Source organism: Centrocercus urophasianus, unplaced genomic scaffold (assembly GCF_019232065.1).
Source record: "Centrocercus urophasianus isolate 14NV4802_14NV808 unplaced genomic scaffold, USGS_Curo_1.0 seq_20, whole genome shotgun sequence".
NCBI lineage: Eukaryota > Metazoa > Chordata > Aves > Galliformes > Phasianidae > Centrocercus > Centrocercus urophasianus.
This window is the reverse complement of record NW_024884756.1, coordinates 16,279,909-16,296,060: the sequence shown is the minus strand read 5'-3', so window position 1 is coordinate 16,296,060 and position 16,152 is coordinate 16,279,909. Positions and strand designations below refer to the sequence as shown.

The 16,152-nt window shown below is 42.5% G+C and overlaps 2 protein-coding genes across 8 annotated transcripts in view; both read right to left on the bottom strand.

The window, feature by feature from the left end:
- ATF2 (activating transcription factor 2) overlaps positions 1–9,677 on the bottom strand; it is a 53,536-nt gene extending 43,859 nt beyond the window's left edge. The window contains exons 1-3 of one of the 7 annotated variants that reach the window (XM_042822063.1): positions 9,588–9,677; positions 6,083–6,125; positions 1,954–2,082 (exon numbers count right to left, since the gene is read on the bottom strand). The gene's annotated coding sequence lies outside the window, so the exon portion shown is untranslated. Of the gene's footprint in view, positions 1–1,953; positions 2,083–6,082; positions 6,126–6,431; positions 6,737–9,587 lie in introns of those variants that run through there. The other 6 variants (XM_042822061.1, XM_042822062.1, XM_042822060.1 and 3 more) reach the window with 6 other exon arrangements.
- Positions 9,678–12,300: 2,623 nt separating this feature from the next.
- On the bottom strand, positions 12,301–15,368 carry ATP5MC3 (ATP synthase membrane subunit c locus 3). The gene is made up of 5 exons (XM_042822689.1): positions 15,307–15,368; positions 15,153–15,234; positions 14,200–14,277; positions 13,654–13,847; positions 12,301–12,549 (listed from the first exon to the last, which is right to left on the bottom strand). The coding sequence occupies exons 2-5, from the start codon at positions 15,189–15,191 to the stop codon at positions 12,435–12,437; spliced, it is 426 nt and encodes a 141-aa protein (XP_042678623.1). The 5' UTR covers positions 15,192–15,234; positions 15,307–15,368; the 3' UTR covers positions 12,301–12,434.
- Between the last annotated feature and the right edge of the window lie 784 nt (positions 15,369–16,152).

Genomic DNA, 16,152 nt, shown 5'->3' with positions numbered 1-16,152 from the left:
CCAACACTAAAAGAAAAATCAGTCCACAAATTAACCTTAAAGCTACAAAAATCCTAATAGTTTCAGAGACTTGCTGAGGAGAATTAAAATACTGAAGAACTAACATTTTTTCCAATTAATTTTTTCATAGCTGGAGGCATGCAATACATTTTTTTTCTTCAAATAAGCAAAGATGATCTTCATATTTCAGATGCTCTAAGATAAGGTATTCTAAAGTATGCAGTGAAGCTTTAGGTAAAGAGTATAAAGAGAAACACATTGTTTGCACTCACATCAGAGCAAGGGAAACAATTTCAGACAGATCTGCTGTCAGATACTCCTTTCCACCTTGCTAAGAGCAAGACATTTCTACCCCATACTTGGAAATAAGTGTGGTCATCTACTTGAATCTTTCATGATACCAGTACAAAGAAGAATTATAATTCAACAATAATATATATAAGATAATAATATATATAAGAAATATAATTCAACAATGCTGTATTAACTTACTAGAAAATGTGCTCAAGGTAAATCTGATAAGCTGTGGACAGCAGGTATAACAGTCCTTCATCTCATCATTATGAACTCTCTGCTCCTGAACCATTTGGCTGGAAGTTCTCTCAAGTTCATTCTGGGCTCGGCTACTTTTTATGTTTTCCTGGCTATTGGTCCTTAGCACAAACTTTTGCTTCAACCTCTTCCTTTCTGGTTCTAGCAAACCAAAATTAATCCACTGGCATGGTATGTCTGCTCTGATTGTGTTCTGTGTTAGGGAAGAACACAACTGGGTGGGATAAGAGAGAGTACATTTCTCAACTACATTTCTCAACAGGCAAGGTGGTATCGCTCTACTTTGGGAAGAAGGGACACTGATGGGATTGGGCCAACCTGTGTTGGACAGTGCACAAGATCTGTACGTGGATGCTGTAACATCAGTGACTCAAAATAACAACAGTTCAGGGACAATGCACACGTAAAAACATTATATTGTCACATCAGAGATAAGTGATGAGCAACTAATCCCATTATTGAAGTTATCTCATTTTAAGTTCAAGTAACAGGAGGAGAAGAAAAAAAAAAAGAAAAGAAAGCACCAATGCAGCTAACTAGCCAGGAGATGACAAGCCCTGTTAGCCCCTCTGTGGGTTCCCCCCCAAAAGGAAACACATTCATCTTTAAGTATGGATATTTATATAAGTATCTAACAATGTTAGTTCCAACCTGTGCTTGGTTTGATGAATAAATATGTCTTCAGGGGGAGAGATGAAAAGGTGCAAGGCTTCGGAGGCTGCTTAACTATCTTAAGAATACCATTTACCACTAGAGACAAAGCAGTTCAAGTAAGCCTAAGCAAATCATCTAAGACATAATACCTGAGAAATTTGTATGTGTAGAGGACACATTATCTGATCCTTTTGCCTAAGATGAACAGTAAAAAGTACTGCATAAAATTTTGGATATTACTTTAAGGAGGAGAGCCCAGTGTCCTTGGCTATGGGCACCAAATAGCAAAGAAGCAAATCTTGGAGAGAGAGAAAGAGAGATTCCAGTGTCACTTCTAAATATATACATTCAACAGAATGAGGATTCTGAGACTGAGATCACAAGCCAAGAAGAGACGAATGGCTGCCAGAACCTTCAGATTCCTTGGCACTGACAACTCAGGGAAACATTTATGTCCTACAGACAAGATGCCAAAGCAAATCAAGGAGAGAGACTGCTCCACCAGTCTTTGCAAAGAATTCATTACCTGCCTCAAGGTTCTGAAGAGGTGAAATATTTATTGCACTGTTACAACTGTGAACATGGTACTATCAACATTAAAGAGTATTAAGAATTTCATGGGCAAGTTCAACATTCACGACTTAGGCTTCATGACTAAGGTTGTTCTCAATGAAGCCTTAGGATTCCACCTTTATATTATCTGGAATTTAGATAGACACTGAGAGGTCATCCCCCTGAACACCGTACCTTTGTTCAGCTTCGTAAAGCAGATGTTTTTATTATGGGTTCATACAGGCAGGGACAGACTCCTTTAGGTCTCAAAAGGAATTAGCTTTGTTAAATCTTGATCGTGAGGCAGCACATACTTAAATGCAACTGCAATATACACACAATTACATATTATAAACAAAAAGTTATTTCTTTAACAAACCAAAGGTGTATTATTTTTCTCCTAAAAGACGAAGATTTTGATCAACCAAGGGGCACACACAACACTCTAACTGTTAATACAGCTTACACGAATCTTTGAAAGTGCACAGTATTAGTCACAAAAAATCTACTACACCCACACTGTTAGCATTTTTTTTCCCTTAGGTCATAAACTGTAAAGATTAATTTTTTTCCTGTCTGCCCATTGACTCTTTTAAAGGAATATTACCAAAATATGCATTTGCATATTAAGCAGTCACCAGGTTTCACATTTTAGGAAGCACGTTTTGGGAAGCCTGAAATTTTTGACACCCTGCTTATAAAGAAAAAGAAAACAAAGTGGTGTCCTCTTCAATAACTTCATGGAGAGAAATTGAAAACAAATTCATATTCTGAACTTTCTGTTACTTGTTTGCAAACTACAAGGCATTCTGAGAGATAATGCCTTGTAAAGAGATTCCAACTAACATCTAAAGAAAAAAAAAAAGTCTCTTGAAGTGCTAAATTTTTGGAACTTAAAAGAGAAAAGAAGTTCACTCACCCATTCCAGCAAGACCTTGGACATTATAAATCTAAACAGAAACCAGATCTGACAGGATGGGAAAACAAAGGGCTCACATTCATTAGTCTAGCCACACCAGTAAGGATTGTATTTACCTATTACAGAGACAAATGCAAAGCTCACACCTAGAACAAAATTATTCCATGCTACACTGCAGGCTGAGGGCCAAATGATTGTCAAGCAGCCTTGGGGCAGAACTTGGATCTCCTGGTGGACAACAAACTGAATACAATTCATCAGCAAATCACTTGCAGCACCAAAAGCTACCAGCACACTGGGCTGAATTAGAAAAAGCATAGCAAGCAGATCAAGGGAAGTGACTGTTCTCCTTCACTTGGCATTCAGGGAGCTGCAGCTGGAGTACTGTGTCCAGTTTTGAGCCCTCAAAACAAAAAAGATAACCAACTCGAAGAGAAACCGGTAGGGGCCCACCAAAACACTTATGGGGCTGGATTATTACATTCAAGAACAGTAAAAAGGAGCCAAAGCTGTCCAGCCTAGAAAAGGAAGGCTAAGGAAAAATCTACTTTCCTTCTAATGCTACCTACTGTGCCACTATAGAGAGAACAGATTCAGATTCTTGGTAGTGTACAACAAAAGAATGAGACTCAACATCTTTGGAACAGCTTTAGAAAACTCCAGGTAGTTAAGTTTATGGCCCACCACCTGAAACTGTAGATGCTATGCTAAAACAAACAAACATGAAACAAACAGACATCAACAAAAACCAACACAAAAAAACATCCTTTGCCTGCCTCCTCTCTTTCTTCTGCATTTTTGCGTGCTCTGGTTTCAAAAGGCTATTGGAAACTGACTGCTCTAAGAGAGAACACCACAACAAAAAAAAGAATTAAAAAAATACGTTCTCCCTGAATACCAAAAGAATAATCCTACATGCCATCTTGACAAAAATGTTCCCCATCCAACACAATGAGAAATAAAGTATGTAAGCTTCAAACCTAATGGCCAGAGATGAATTATAGGCACTTTTGTTTGCTAGCCAGGTAACAAGCAAAAAAACCTTGTCGCATAGAAAAAAAGAAGACAGCTCTTGAAGTGATTCAATTTGAATTTGAACCTCCAGCTTCAACTTTAATTCTTCAGATGAACCAAATACTCCAATTAAAGAATTCTTATTATAGTCCACTGAAGTACAACATTCTTCTACAAGCCTTGCTACCCTGCCTTCTCTCAGAAAGACAGAGAAACCTGTAGATTCTCAGCCTAATTCTCAGGGAGAAACAGTATCAGAGATGAACATGGGAACAGCATCAAATAATCTCAGCAGTACAGACAACTTGAATCACAATACAATCTCTCATTTTTGCTGTTCATTTGCTCCACATTTCAACACAAAGATAAACCAGAATGGTGTGAAAGCACTTAAATGTCCTAAGTCTCATCACTTCTGGAAAGCAAGCAATGAAGTAAATTATATACTTGTAAATAAATACAATTGGTTAAAATGCATTTAATATAAAGCAAAATAAGTACAGTAGCATTTACAAATAATTTACTGACATCTAAATAAGCACTGACAGCGTGCTTATTTAAAAAATAACGGTGTTCCCATAAAACATCAAACCAGGATTAATCTAAACGTCACAAAACAGCTTCAACAATCATTTGTATATTTTTAATCAGGTTTCAAGTAAATACCTCAAGTACACTTTCAAGAAGCTATTACTGCTTCTTCTGAAGCTTGCCTGTAAAATACCTTCCTGTAGACAGCTTGTAAGAAAAGGCAACCACAGACTTGATCAATGTCTCGATGGCTTATTTTCGTGGTAAAGGTTCTTTTGTTTTCTCTCTTAATTCCCCCATACAGCAGAAGCACGGAAATCTCAGCTGACACCTCAATTCAATTTTTTTCTATTAAACATTTAAATAGTTGTTTAAAATGTATACATGTACATTAACAATCCCTGCAAAAATACCTCCAAATTTGCTGAGCAAAGTCATTCACACATGTCTATAAAGATTTGTCAGACTTGCTGCTGCTAAAGCCTCTCAACATTACCAAGCACGCTGGATGCCAAAAGACTCTTATGCCCTTATTTGCTCATCAGCTATGCAAACTTACCCTGCAATTTCTTATTCTAAACCCTGTAGCAATAGACTGCTCACTTGCAATTTCAAAGCTGACACAAACAGCATGGAAGAAGACACCTTAAAGTGAATCTAAGATAGGATCTGCTGAGAAGACAACTGTAAACAAACAAAATCTGGTAGGCAAAAAAACCAACAACGCTACTTCACAATTCCTCTGCTGTGCAGAAAGCAAGAAGAAACGCACATTCTGGCAGGCGTCAACCCATTCCTCAATTGGACAGCCCACAGAGGACAATCTGAGCCTACCAGCTACTGTAAGAGCTGACTGATCTACCATTGCTTGCATGTGTTGCAAACCCAAGTCTTGCAGCTTGGTGACCCTTGCATACGGCTCCATCTCAAGAAACAGCTATACATTCTTGTTCAAAACAAATGAGAAAGTGGGATAAAACACAAACTGGGCTTTTGTCACGAAGTAGAGTTATGGTAGCCTATCAGCATTAAGGATCTCCTAAGTGCGTACCTCACAAAGTGCTTAAGTCAAAGCATCAGAGATGTATTTTCCTACAGATGTTCGCATTTTCTCAAGACTAATCACGCACACTAAACATTTCTTCTTATTCTTTACATTTGATCTGGGATTGCACCCCTTTTTATCGCACAATAAACTCTGACTGTATATAGAGTTATTAACTCTTAGTAGCCTTTAATGTAGATCTCATCGTAGTAATTGCTTTCACATTAGGCTTTTAAGATCTTACTTTAAAGTTCCTATAAAAGAAAAGTGAAGCATAAAAGAGCAAGGGCAAAAATTATCAAAGTCTTTATCGACTCATGAGTTCTACTTGAGGTGTGTAAGTTCTTCATCTCCTTGTTTGCATTTAAGGTCAAGTGGACTGACTTTATTCATGCATTAAATAATAACATTCTCTGAACAGGTATTGAAGAGAGAATTTAATAATTTGCTTGGCCTACACAAAAATTTTAGTAGAGATGCTTCTTTAGATAAAAAAAGAAATAGTTGTTTTTCTTTTCCAAACTTAACTGCAAAATTAAAAGAGCTGGCTCTCATGCAGCCAAGCAAGTCAATGCAAATCAAAATAAACAACAGGTTCTTCTTATACTTTTGATACCTGACAACAGCATCAAATTCCATATATCTTAATCATCTCTAATGTTTAATACTAAGTTCTAAAATTTCCTACAGGGGCACTCAGACTTGCAAATTTTGCTTTCAGGAGAAACCAAAAGTTTTTGTGTAGAATTTACCACTTAGTAAAAAGTTAAAAGTCAGCATTTGGATTTTAGAATAAAAGCCATCACTTCACTTACCTAGAAGGACTGGAACAACTTCTTTTTTTTTCTTTTCAGTTTCCTGTATGCAAAAAAAGAAAAGTGAAGCAGAAGTGGTGTAATTAATATTCACCATTACAGACCACTTTCAGAAGCGTTCTGACTGACTGCATTTCTGTCATGCCACCACAGAATTTAACATTTCTAACAAACGAAAGCTGAAAAATGAACAGACTGAAGGAGGAAAAAATCGGAAAAAAAAAAATATAAAAAACCAATCCTCCTTAAAAAGGAAATAGAATCACTAGCAAGCAGATTCTGTAACAGAATCAGTAGATTCTGGAAGATAACCACAGACTGTAGTGCCAAGTTTTTAAAGGATGCGAACCTCAAGAACTGGCCAAGAGGAAAACGGGAGCTCCTTCTTCAATACTGCCACTCTACTGCTTAATAGAGCGGTTGTTCCACTTCCTTGAAGTCACGGGGTCTCTTTCAGAGAGTTCTGGGGAGGAAGAAGGCAATGCCTGTTGCAATAATGTTTCTTCTTTTAAAAACAGGCCTAATGTTGACGCTGCCAGTTACCTGTCTATATCTGATATCTAAGACAAACTGAGGAAGGTATAGAATTCAATTCAAATAACTAAGAGGGAGAACATCTGGATAAAAGGAAAAATGTGTGAGAAGTGAAGATGATTGACTTAACAATCTCAAATGAGAACAAGAAATCCACTGGCCAGCTAGTCACATGCACGGAAACAAACAAATGAAGTTACTTTGGTTTTGAAGAAGGAGCAAGCTTTTTGCATAAGAAAGGACAATTCTGGTAAACCAGGAGCACTGATGGAATAAAAGAGACACGACTAGACCTAACAATTCCTGCTGGCTGAATACAACAGCTCCAACTTCAGCTGCCTGGCTTGGATATTTCTCAGAGGGCTTGGATTAGTGGAAGCTTGTGCTATGTAAATACAGCTCTTACAGACAAGTAGAAAGTCAGGGAACCCTCAGAAAGGAAATAAATAGGAATTAATATTCCCCAGATCTTTCTGCAACTTGTTTAGCAAGATATTAGCTTTTACGCCTTCACCAGCTCAATTACCTAAGTGTGAAAGCTTTAATACTGTCCATCACCTAACAGACATTATAAATCTAGTTTTTGCAACTTTATTTTCAGCAAATTAAAAAAAAAAATCTTAACAAAGGTACTCCATTTTTACAGATCGTATCCTTTGGGTACCTAACTGCACACAATAATTAAGGGTTTGGTCTAACATCCTTAAATATACCAAGGACTACACCACTGAAGCACTCTCATAGCTCATTAAAACAGTGATGTATTTTTTTCCTATAAGCAACAAGGTAAATGACCACTGGCATTCACCCAGAAATGGAAACACGCTACATTGTTCCCATTAACTTACCCAAGACAATCTCCAGTCTGAACTAGAGCTAATAGAAAAGTTCTGAGGTCGAGCTCCTGCTGAACAGCAACTGACACAAAAAATCAATCAGATACAGTGCAGCACCAACTTGAAACAAAAATATGAGCTATTGCATAGTTATAAAGTATCGACTTGTATTTCTATCACTAGCTACATTCAGGGTCTCAGAGTGCACACTATTGATTTGAAACAAACGCACTTAAGTTATGCAGGACATGATAACTTGAAGTCTATTCATTATTACAGAGAGAAGTTAATGCTACTGAATCATGTTTACTCCTCTAAAAACAGTCAGTGCATTATTTTAATACAGAAATTCCAAATCATTTTTAAATGTTGCAAAAATAAGAGAAATTTTGAATGTTTGTAAAGTTTCTCGGAGCTTTAAACATGCATTCGTAAGTTTAAAAAAATTGATGGTGGGGGGGAAAGAAAGAATAGCTGATGAAAGAAATTTCGGGCAGTAGATGGCCCCAATTAATAAGATTAAAAGAATACCTTATTTCAGTCTGCTCAATGCTGTCACAAAAACACAAGAGAAGTAGCATGAAAACAAAAATTATTCATCAAGTTATGCATGATTAATTCAGGACCCAAAAGCACTTTCTGTTTTACACTGCACAGTTAAGAATCTTCTGGAAAAAGATGTACCAATGTTTGTATTTCTAAAATTCAAGTGAGGATGGAAATCCGACTACACACAGAAAAAGATCAAAGACCCAACTAGCTGCTTAGGTGTCAGCATGCACTATCAACTGCAAAACAAACTCATCACTGAGTTTTTTGGAAAGCAACTTCACCCCATGTGCACACAAAGTTTTTTTAAATTTATTTCTTTAGATGCATGATAAAAAGCAGTTTATGACAAAGCTGCTGGGTTTTTTTGTGTTTTTTTTTTCAATAAGGCTTCAATTGGCAAGTAAGTAAAAGAGAATCCAAGTGAACACCACTAGTTTGTGCCTCTGAAGTGATGCCTGTAACCAGGCTTTCATTAACAGAGAATAACTGATGGTTCATTAGGAGCCTGAAGACACGTCTACCACACTGGAAATGAAGAACCACAAAGTTTTCCTCATCCTATGATCCAAAGTTGAACGGAGCATCTAATGCACTCACAGCGGTTACTCAACCCTAACTTCAGGCACACTTGCTTTTTTCCTTTTTATCTTTTTGTCTTTTCTTGTGTTTTAATCAAGTCTATGTGACTTTACACTCAGCAAGAGCTTGAGAGAAGAGATTCACAGCTCTGAGTACAGCATGACAAGGTGACAACAAAGACATTGTAAAAGGCACAAGAGAAAGGAGAGGTGGGAGAAAATTCACTTCGCATTAGCTGTTTGCAAAGCAGCGGATGATTCACAATTTCCTGCTCTAGTAGAGTATTTTATCCCACTATGAAGCAAGTTACAGCACCTTTATTTGAAGAGAAGGAAACACGCCGATGGAACCCCCACCTAACACCGGGGTGCGGGAAGACTGCAGCACAAACAAAGCTGCACGATGCCACCCGTACCCCAAACCCACAATCACACGGCACGGGGGCACGAACATCTGTGCCCAAAACACCGTGCAGCCATCAGTGCCTGAAGGCCCGCGCCGTGCCGCTTGTTTTTAATCCGCTGACACCTCCGGTGCCCTTTCATTAGGATAACCCCGGAGGCACAGGCCGCGGCACCGCCCGCACAAGAGCCGCTCGCCCCCCTCCCCACCGCTGAGCCCAAGGCCCCCCCCGGAGCCGCGAACGGACGCGCAGATGCCCACCCCTCGGGGCCGGGGCTCAGGCCGAGCCCGGGGCCGCCGCAGGAGAGGGGAAAGCCGGCGCAGCCTCCGCCCCGCCGCCCCCGCCCGCTCGGGCCCTACCTGCGGCGGCGCCGGCGCCCTCCCACCCGGCTCTAGGGGCGGCGGGAGCCTCAGGCCGCGTTGGGGGAGGGGGCTGCGGCGGCGCGGAGCCGCGGCGCCATGTTACCGCCTCCAGGGAACCCCCGCCTACCGCTCGGCGGGGTCGCTCCCTCCCTTCCGCCCTCGGGGCGCTCCCCGCGGCCCAGACCCGGGCGCGGCCGGCGCCTCTCCCGGCCGCGCCGCGCTCCTGTTTACAAACTCACCCGGGAACGCGGGCCGCGCCGCACATGAAAGGCCGGGTCCCCCGCAGGCTTCCGTCACTTCTCGCGAGAGCGCCGCCGACATCTCCGCGGGTCCGGTGGAACGCAGGTCACGTGGTGCAGAGGGGCGGGGCGAAGGGCGGGGACTCCGCGGGTTGGGTGCCGCCGACGGGGCGGGCGCGGCTGCCTGTGTGGCCGGAAGCGGCCGGTGTCCGGGTGTGGCCGCGGCTAAGCGGGTGCTGCTCGGTGCGCCCGCGGATGGGTGACCGCACCGAGCACGGCGGCGGCTCCGAGGCAGAGGTAGGCGCGACGCTTCCGTCCGGCGTTCAGAGCAGTTACAGCCCTACTCCTTCTTGCTAAGGATGTTAGCGTTCCAGTGTCCGCATCCAGGCAGCACACGTGCCAGGACAGCCAAGCCGAACAAGGGCCCGGCCCACCCGGCAACACGGCTCAGAGGACTTCTACAGAAACTCACCCTCGAAGTCTGTCCTGCAGGGAGCTGCTGCAGGGGCTGTGCTCAGTGACATTGCTCCAAGCACATCACAGCCAAGCCTTGGGATAACCAGACCTTGTAGGAGCTCTATTCAACATATGGCATCTAACACTACGAATAACAAAAAAGCTTCTTTAAAAGGAAGTATTCGTACCAGTAGCATAATCGAATTCTACAACATTTAATTACATTGTTTCCCTGAATTTGGACAAGAAAATACAGGATACTTCATTTTTTGTCATTGCTTTGTTGGCCCTGTACTGCACTGGAAATTTTTTTGAGATACAGTAGGATAGAAAAATCCCCACAACACCACTTAATTTAAGGCAGAATTACTCCTAAGTAAGCATTGTAAATGGCTCAAATGTGAGATGACAGAAAGGAATAGATCTTGCTCCTCTATGCAGCTAAAAGTTTCCCTCACAAAGCACCTAAGAGGACAGTACTGCCAATGAGGAAGATAACTTCCTGCATGAAGGCTTGTTTCCGTGTTTTGTAAAACCATTATTTGTCTAACGATGACATCCAATTAATCCAAATTTGGCATTGCTTTTATAATTAGCAATTTTGGACCGTGTTCAGCAGCATAAGAGCTATTAAAAAAAAAAAAATAATCAGTCAAACCTGGAGAGATGCTACTACTAGGACAGGTCGCACACGTGAAGTGCATGCTGCCTTTCAGACAAAGCTTATCACAGGGATCACACTGACAGGGTGAGCCACAATGGAAAAGATAGGATGTTCATTCAGTAATTGCCATGATTCGGGCAGCTTCCTTACTGAAGTTCCAGAATAGCTAGCCAGAACTTCTCCCTATACTAACTACAGAGCTAAACCTCAAGAAAGTCTCATCATACACAAAGGTGAGCTTTAGGCTAGAATTCTAGTTGTTTACTGCCTTTCATCCAAGGCAAATACACTGCATGTCACCTCTGTAACAGCTTATGAGAATAAACTATAATAAGTGCATCAAAAAAGGACCAACACTGTGTGAGCACAACCACAGATGATAGCTACAACATGCTTTACCTCCTACTATCCCCTCCAAACCAAATCATTTCCAGACCTAGTCATACAGGGTAGTACTACTAACACTATGCTAGATCTGAGTGTTTGAAGGTACTACATGCTTTACTCTCAAACCTGAGTAAAATCAGCAGTTGCTTTCCATACTTACAAAGCAGCTTTTAATCCTTCCACAAGGATGACTATTTCCTCTGAAGAACATACAGAGGAAGAAGCCTCTTACGCTGCGTTCAAGTTAGGCTAAGCAGATACATATTTGGTATTTAAGTTCAAATTAAAACAAAGAATTTACCTGCGTACTGCACCCATCAGAGCCACAAGTGAAGGACAGGCTAGTTACAGCTCGTAGTAGGTAAGATAGGAAAGCAAAGCTCATAAGCTTGTTCGCCTTATTCCAAAGGTCAGTTTATAGTTGTTGAATGATCAGATTTATTAATTAATATTCAAAGCCACCCAACCAATTAGTATACAGTAGCACACAGTACGTTGCTGTAAATGCAGACAACACCTTAAATGCACTAAGGTTGTTAGAAGATAGAAACCACGAGAAGCAAAGCTTGCAGTGCAGACATTTTGTTACTAGAAGAGCTTGGATTCTAGTATTAAAAAATTAGGTAGAAAACATTTCTTTACTATATCAGGAAGCTGGACATTCCCCCTTTTAGTTAGGTAATGCCAAGAATGCTGTAATTAAGTAAGAGTATAATGCCCATGTGCCACAACTAAAGGCTTTGGAACAATGTCAACCAATAGTTTAGTTCAACCTAGATACTGATCAGAACCAAGCAGAAAGCTTTTACTAGAGTGATCAAAATTCATAGTGGAACAGACAACAGATACAAACAGAACTTCCTTATTGCTGTTTGAGGATTGTTTAGCTCATTCTACCGTGGGGTGCCAAAACTCCATGCGCCAGCTAATTACGGGATAGGAGGTGGAGAACACCACAAAATTGTGCACAGAAACAGCTCTGGATAAATTTGATATAGGTTAAGGAACAAGGCCAGAAGTATAACTCCTCACACTTTGTCAATGCATCCTTTGATTTTCCTAGGATAAGTCATATTGACTCCACCAAACAAGTGACGTTCCAACAAATATTATTCTTGACTTGAAGTCACTGTTGTGACATGGTATGTCATAATCACAACATAAAGTCATGCCCTAATAAGAAAGATAATAAATGCAAGCAACAGGTTGACAGTTAAAGTTGTTATCTTTAATGAAATGACTTTGGAAATAGCATTAATTTCCACGACACCAGCATTTTGGGAGTCCCATAAAATATGCAGGATTACATTCCAGTGCCAATATTACAGGCAGATCTCCTTTCACATGGCAAATAGGATCAAGAAAGCAACCATCAGACAGAAGAGACCCATAGCTTCAGACAGGGCGAATCCCAGGATAGCATATGAGAACAGCTGCTGCTTCAGAGAAGGATTTCTAGAAGAAAATAAAGGTGTAAGATCTTTTCATCTTCAAGAAGTTTTTCATACTCAGTTAATGTTTCTCACAGATTTAGAATCTCATACTCCCCTTGCACAGATTCTATAACAGAAAATTCAGTAAATCCAAGCATAAGCTTTCTATAAGCAAGGATTTCATGAAAGAGAAGTGACTTAGTTATTAAGGTTAGATTCAAATTATGCAGATTACATATGTCTTTTCCAAGTAAGTATAGACTACATTCATTCTCTGCATCTACTTTCTTCCCATATGGGAACTATTAGCACTATAAGTTTACTTCATATCTTTCACATTACAACTGTACTCTAAGGAAGCTGAAAACATTATGTAGCTCACAGAAAAATCCAGGAACTGAAACCATCTAGACAAAGGAAATTAGTATGCAATGGTTTGTTATAAAAAAAAAAAAAAAAAAAAAAAAAAAAAAAAAAAAGCAATGCATTATTCCAGGGCAAGGGGAGGACTTTTCAGCATAGCAATATGCAGTAATACTCCAAAAACTTACTGACGTTCCTGCCTATGACAAAAGAGGAGACGTTTATTTTGTATGAAAAGCCTCTCATGTTTCTTAAATCAAAGCTGAACTTCCTTGCCTTCAGTAGGGCTTTTTAAAAAACCTTTATTAAGACAAAAGACTTAGGTCTTAACTGCTAGAAAGAATAATGAAATAAATATTTCCTTAATGTCTGTTTTATTAAGGTCCTCTTTAGGACGTCTCCCTTCTTCTAGGGGAGAATCTAGGCTAGATTTTGAATTCAGTTCTGGAAGTGAATGCTGCGACACTGAACTTCAGTGACAAAAGCACTGACCAAGACTAACAATCTCTTTTCTTTCATGTCTATTGTCCATGCAGACAGTTCTGGATCAATGTGAAACAATGAAGTTCTGAATTGATCCAGAGAGCCATCCTGTTGAATATACTGCAGCTTCACACTATTCCATTTAGCCATGTTTAACACTAGCAATATTAACAGAACCTAATACACCTCCATGATTCTTACTACAACTTAGCTTACTAGGAATGCTGCATCAAGATACAACTGCAAGTAATTCAACACTTGTTTGAGGGAGATTGATTACCTGGCGTAGCCAATGATTAGACTACCGAAGACTGTTCCAATACCAGCACCAGATCCAGCCACACCTACTGTGGCAGCACCAGCACCAATGAATTTGGCAGCAGTGTCAATGTCCCTGCTGACAGCACTAGTCTGGAATTCCCTAAGTGCTAGTTGAGAGACAGTGCTTTGGGCCCCATTAAGCGTCGATTTGCCCTAAGAAAACAAGACATGAAAAAAACATTATATTCAGACACAGACTATTTCTGGTGATACAGCACTACTTCATAGTTACAAAAGTTGCATTAGAACCAGAGTCTAGTTACTCTTGCAAGTGATGAGACTATAAGAGATAAGGAGAATGTTACCTGTTCACCTGAAAGCAACCAACATAAAATGCAAAGGACTTTTCTTAAGTGAAACAGCAGGACAGCAACAAATATTATTAAAGGTTTGATTTAAAGCAAGCTTCAGAGCATATTTGTGTTAGTACAAGTGAACTCTAGGTTGAGAACATATAGGCTCACCAGGTACTTTAAGAAGATACAGAATTTTGTTTATAAGGTACCTCTCCAGTCCTTGCCTCTGGCCTAGAAAACACAGATGCTGAAATTGGTCTGTACAAGATTCTTGATCCAACACGGATCTGCAAGAGGAGGAAAAAAATTAAAGAGAAGTACTTAGCTACAACTGTCCTCATAAGATCTTCTTTAAGTTATTAAGGCTATTATTTACTAAACCACTTGCCTTATTAGAATGATAACAATTTTTGCATAGCCAGATATACAGAACACCATACAGAAACAAACTCCACACGCAATTCAATAGCACAGTTTTCCAAAGCCATTACAGCAAACAGCAAGACCATTCAGCGAGCCTGTGCATGCGGTACACTGACAGGAAAGGGAACAAATCAGCAGCCACGTAAGAGCCAAACAGGCTGGCAGGCAGCGACGTACATTTTACAACGTAAAAATAAAAGCCACCATAATTAATTCCCGAGCCGCTAAACGCACAGACGCGGCCCGGACTGGGAAACGCCGCGAGGCATAAATGAATGAAGGCTGTCTCACAAGAGGCCTGCGCGTGCCCTTGGGCTGCCAGCACTCTAAGGTCACAGCGCACAAAGCGCTTCCTGCAGGGAGAGCCTTGCGCGCAACACGCGAGCGGCGACGTTCTGCAGCGCGAAAGGACATCGGGAAGGAGAAGAGCCCCTTGCCTCCCAAGGACAAGAAGCCCAGCCCCGTGCGGGCCGAACCACGGCCCGCAGTTTGACCTACAGTAGCGCTCCGGGCCCGGCTGCACCGCGGCCCCCCCTCGCGCTCCACACCTCGGCCAAGGGCCCCACCAAGGATGCGGGAAGGAGACCGCGGCCCCGAGCCCGGGAAGCCCTCGCCTCGCCTCGCCCCACGGGGCCCGCCCGGCTCGGGCGCCCGGCGGCAGACCCGCCACCCCGCGGCGGTGCCGGCGGCGGGGAGGAGCGAGCGAGCCCGCCCGCGGGGCCGGGAGCGACCCACTCACCAGGGCGGGCGAAGCGGCGAGCTTGGCGCAGGCGAACATCTCGGCGGGCGGGCGGCGTCCCCGGTGCCACGATCCGGAGTCTCTGCAGAGAGAGCGAAAGGGTGAGCGGGCCGCGACGGCGGCGATGGGGGCGGATGCCCCGGCCGGCGCTCACCCTTTGCGGCTGCCGCTCCTCGGGGCCGACGGGCTGAGCGCGGCTGTGCGCAGGCGCGGCGGGACCGGCGGCGGGAACCCGGATGCGGCGCGGCGGAAGAGGAGGAAACGGCGCCAAGGTCACTTCATGCCGACGCCATTGGCGGCGGCGGGGGGCGCGAGCCTCGACACGCCCCATCAGTGGCCACGCCCCCACCCTTGTCCACGCCCATCCTTAGCCACGCCCGCGCTCGGACGCCCCCTCCTTCGACCACGCCCGCCCGCCCGCTCTGAGGTCTCCCCGCAGCCTCGGCAACGGAACAGCGCGCTTCGTATTTGCTTATTGCATCCTTGCTGGGGTGTTCTGCCATCCTCCGGCTGACACCGTGCCTTCTCACATTGCGCATTTTTCTGTCAGCTCCCACGACCAAGCCGCAGTCTCATCGGTGCTATACGTTTTCTGTTATGATTCCCACTCTGGAATGCTGTGCAAAAACACACTCGCAAGCTGCTCGGTCTGAGCAGCATCGACACCACCATTAAGCACCTGTTAATTGTTGCACTTAAGGTATAACAGCTGATACTACATTTTACATCCAGCTCAGCTGTTGCGTTAGGGAGGGGTCAGGAGAGCAGTTACTGATCTCCAGGGACTCTACTCAGCTTAATTCAAGCAGGTCTCCTTTAAAAAAGGCTTCTGTTAACCTCACAGTTTTTTCTTTGCATAAAACGCTGCTCGGTCCACTGGTGTGCCAGAGAATGGTGCAATTCCTGTTTGTTCAGCATGTGTTTAAACCCTTAAGTTCTACAGGGAGTTGGATCTTGTGTATACACTGTACCTGTAAGTGGGCATTTCTGGCTGGAGTGT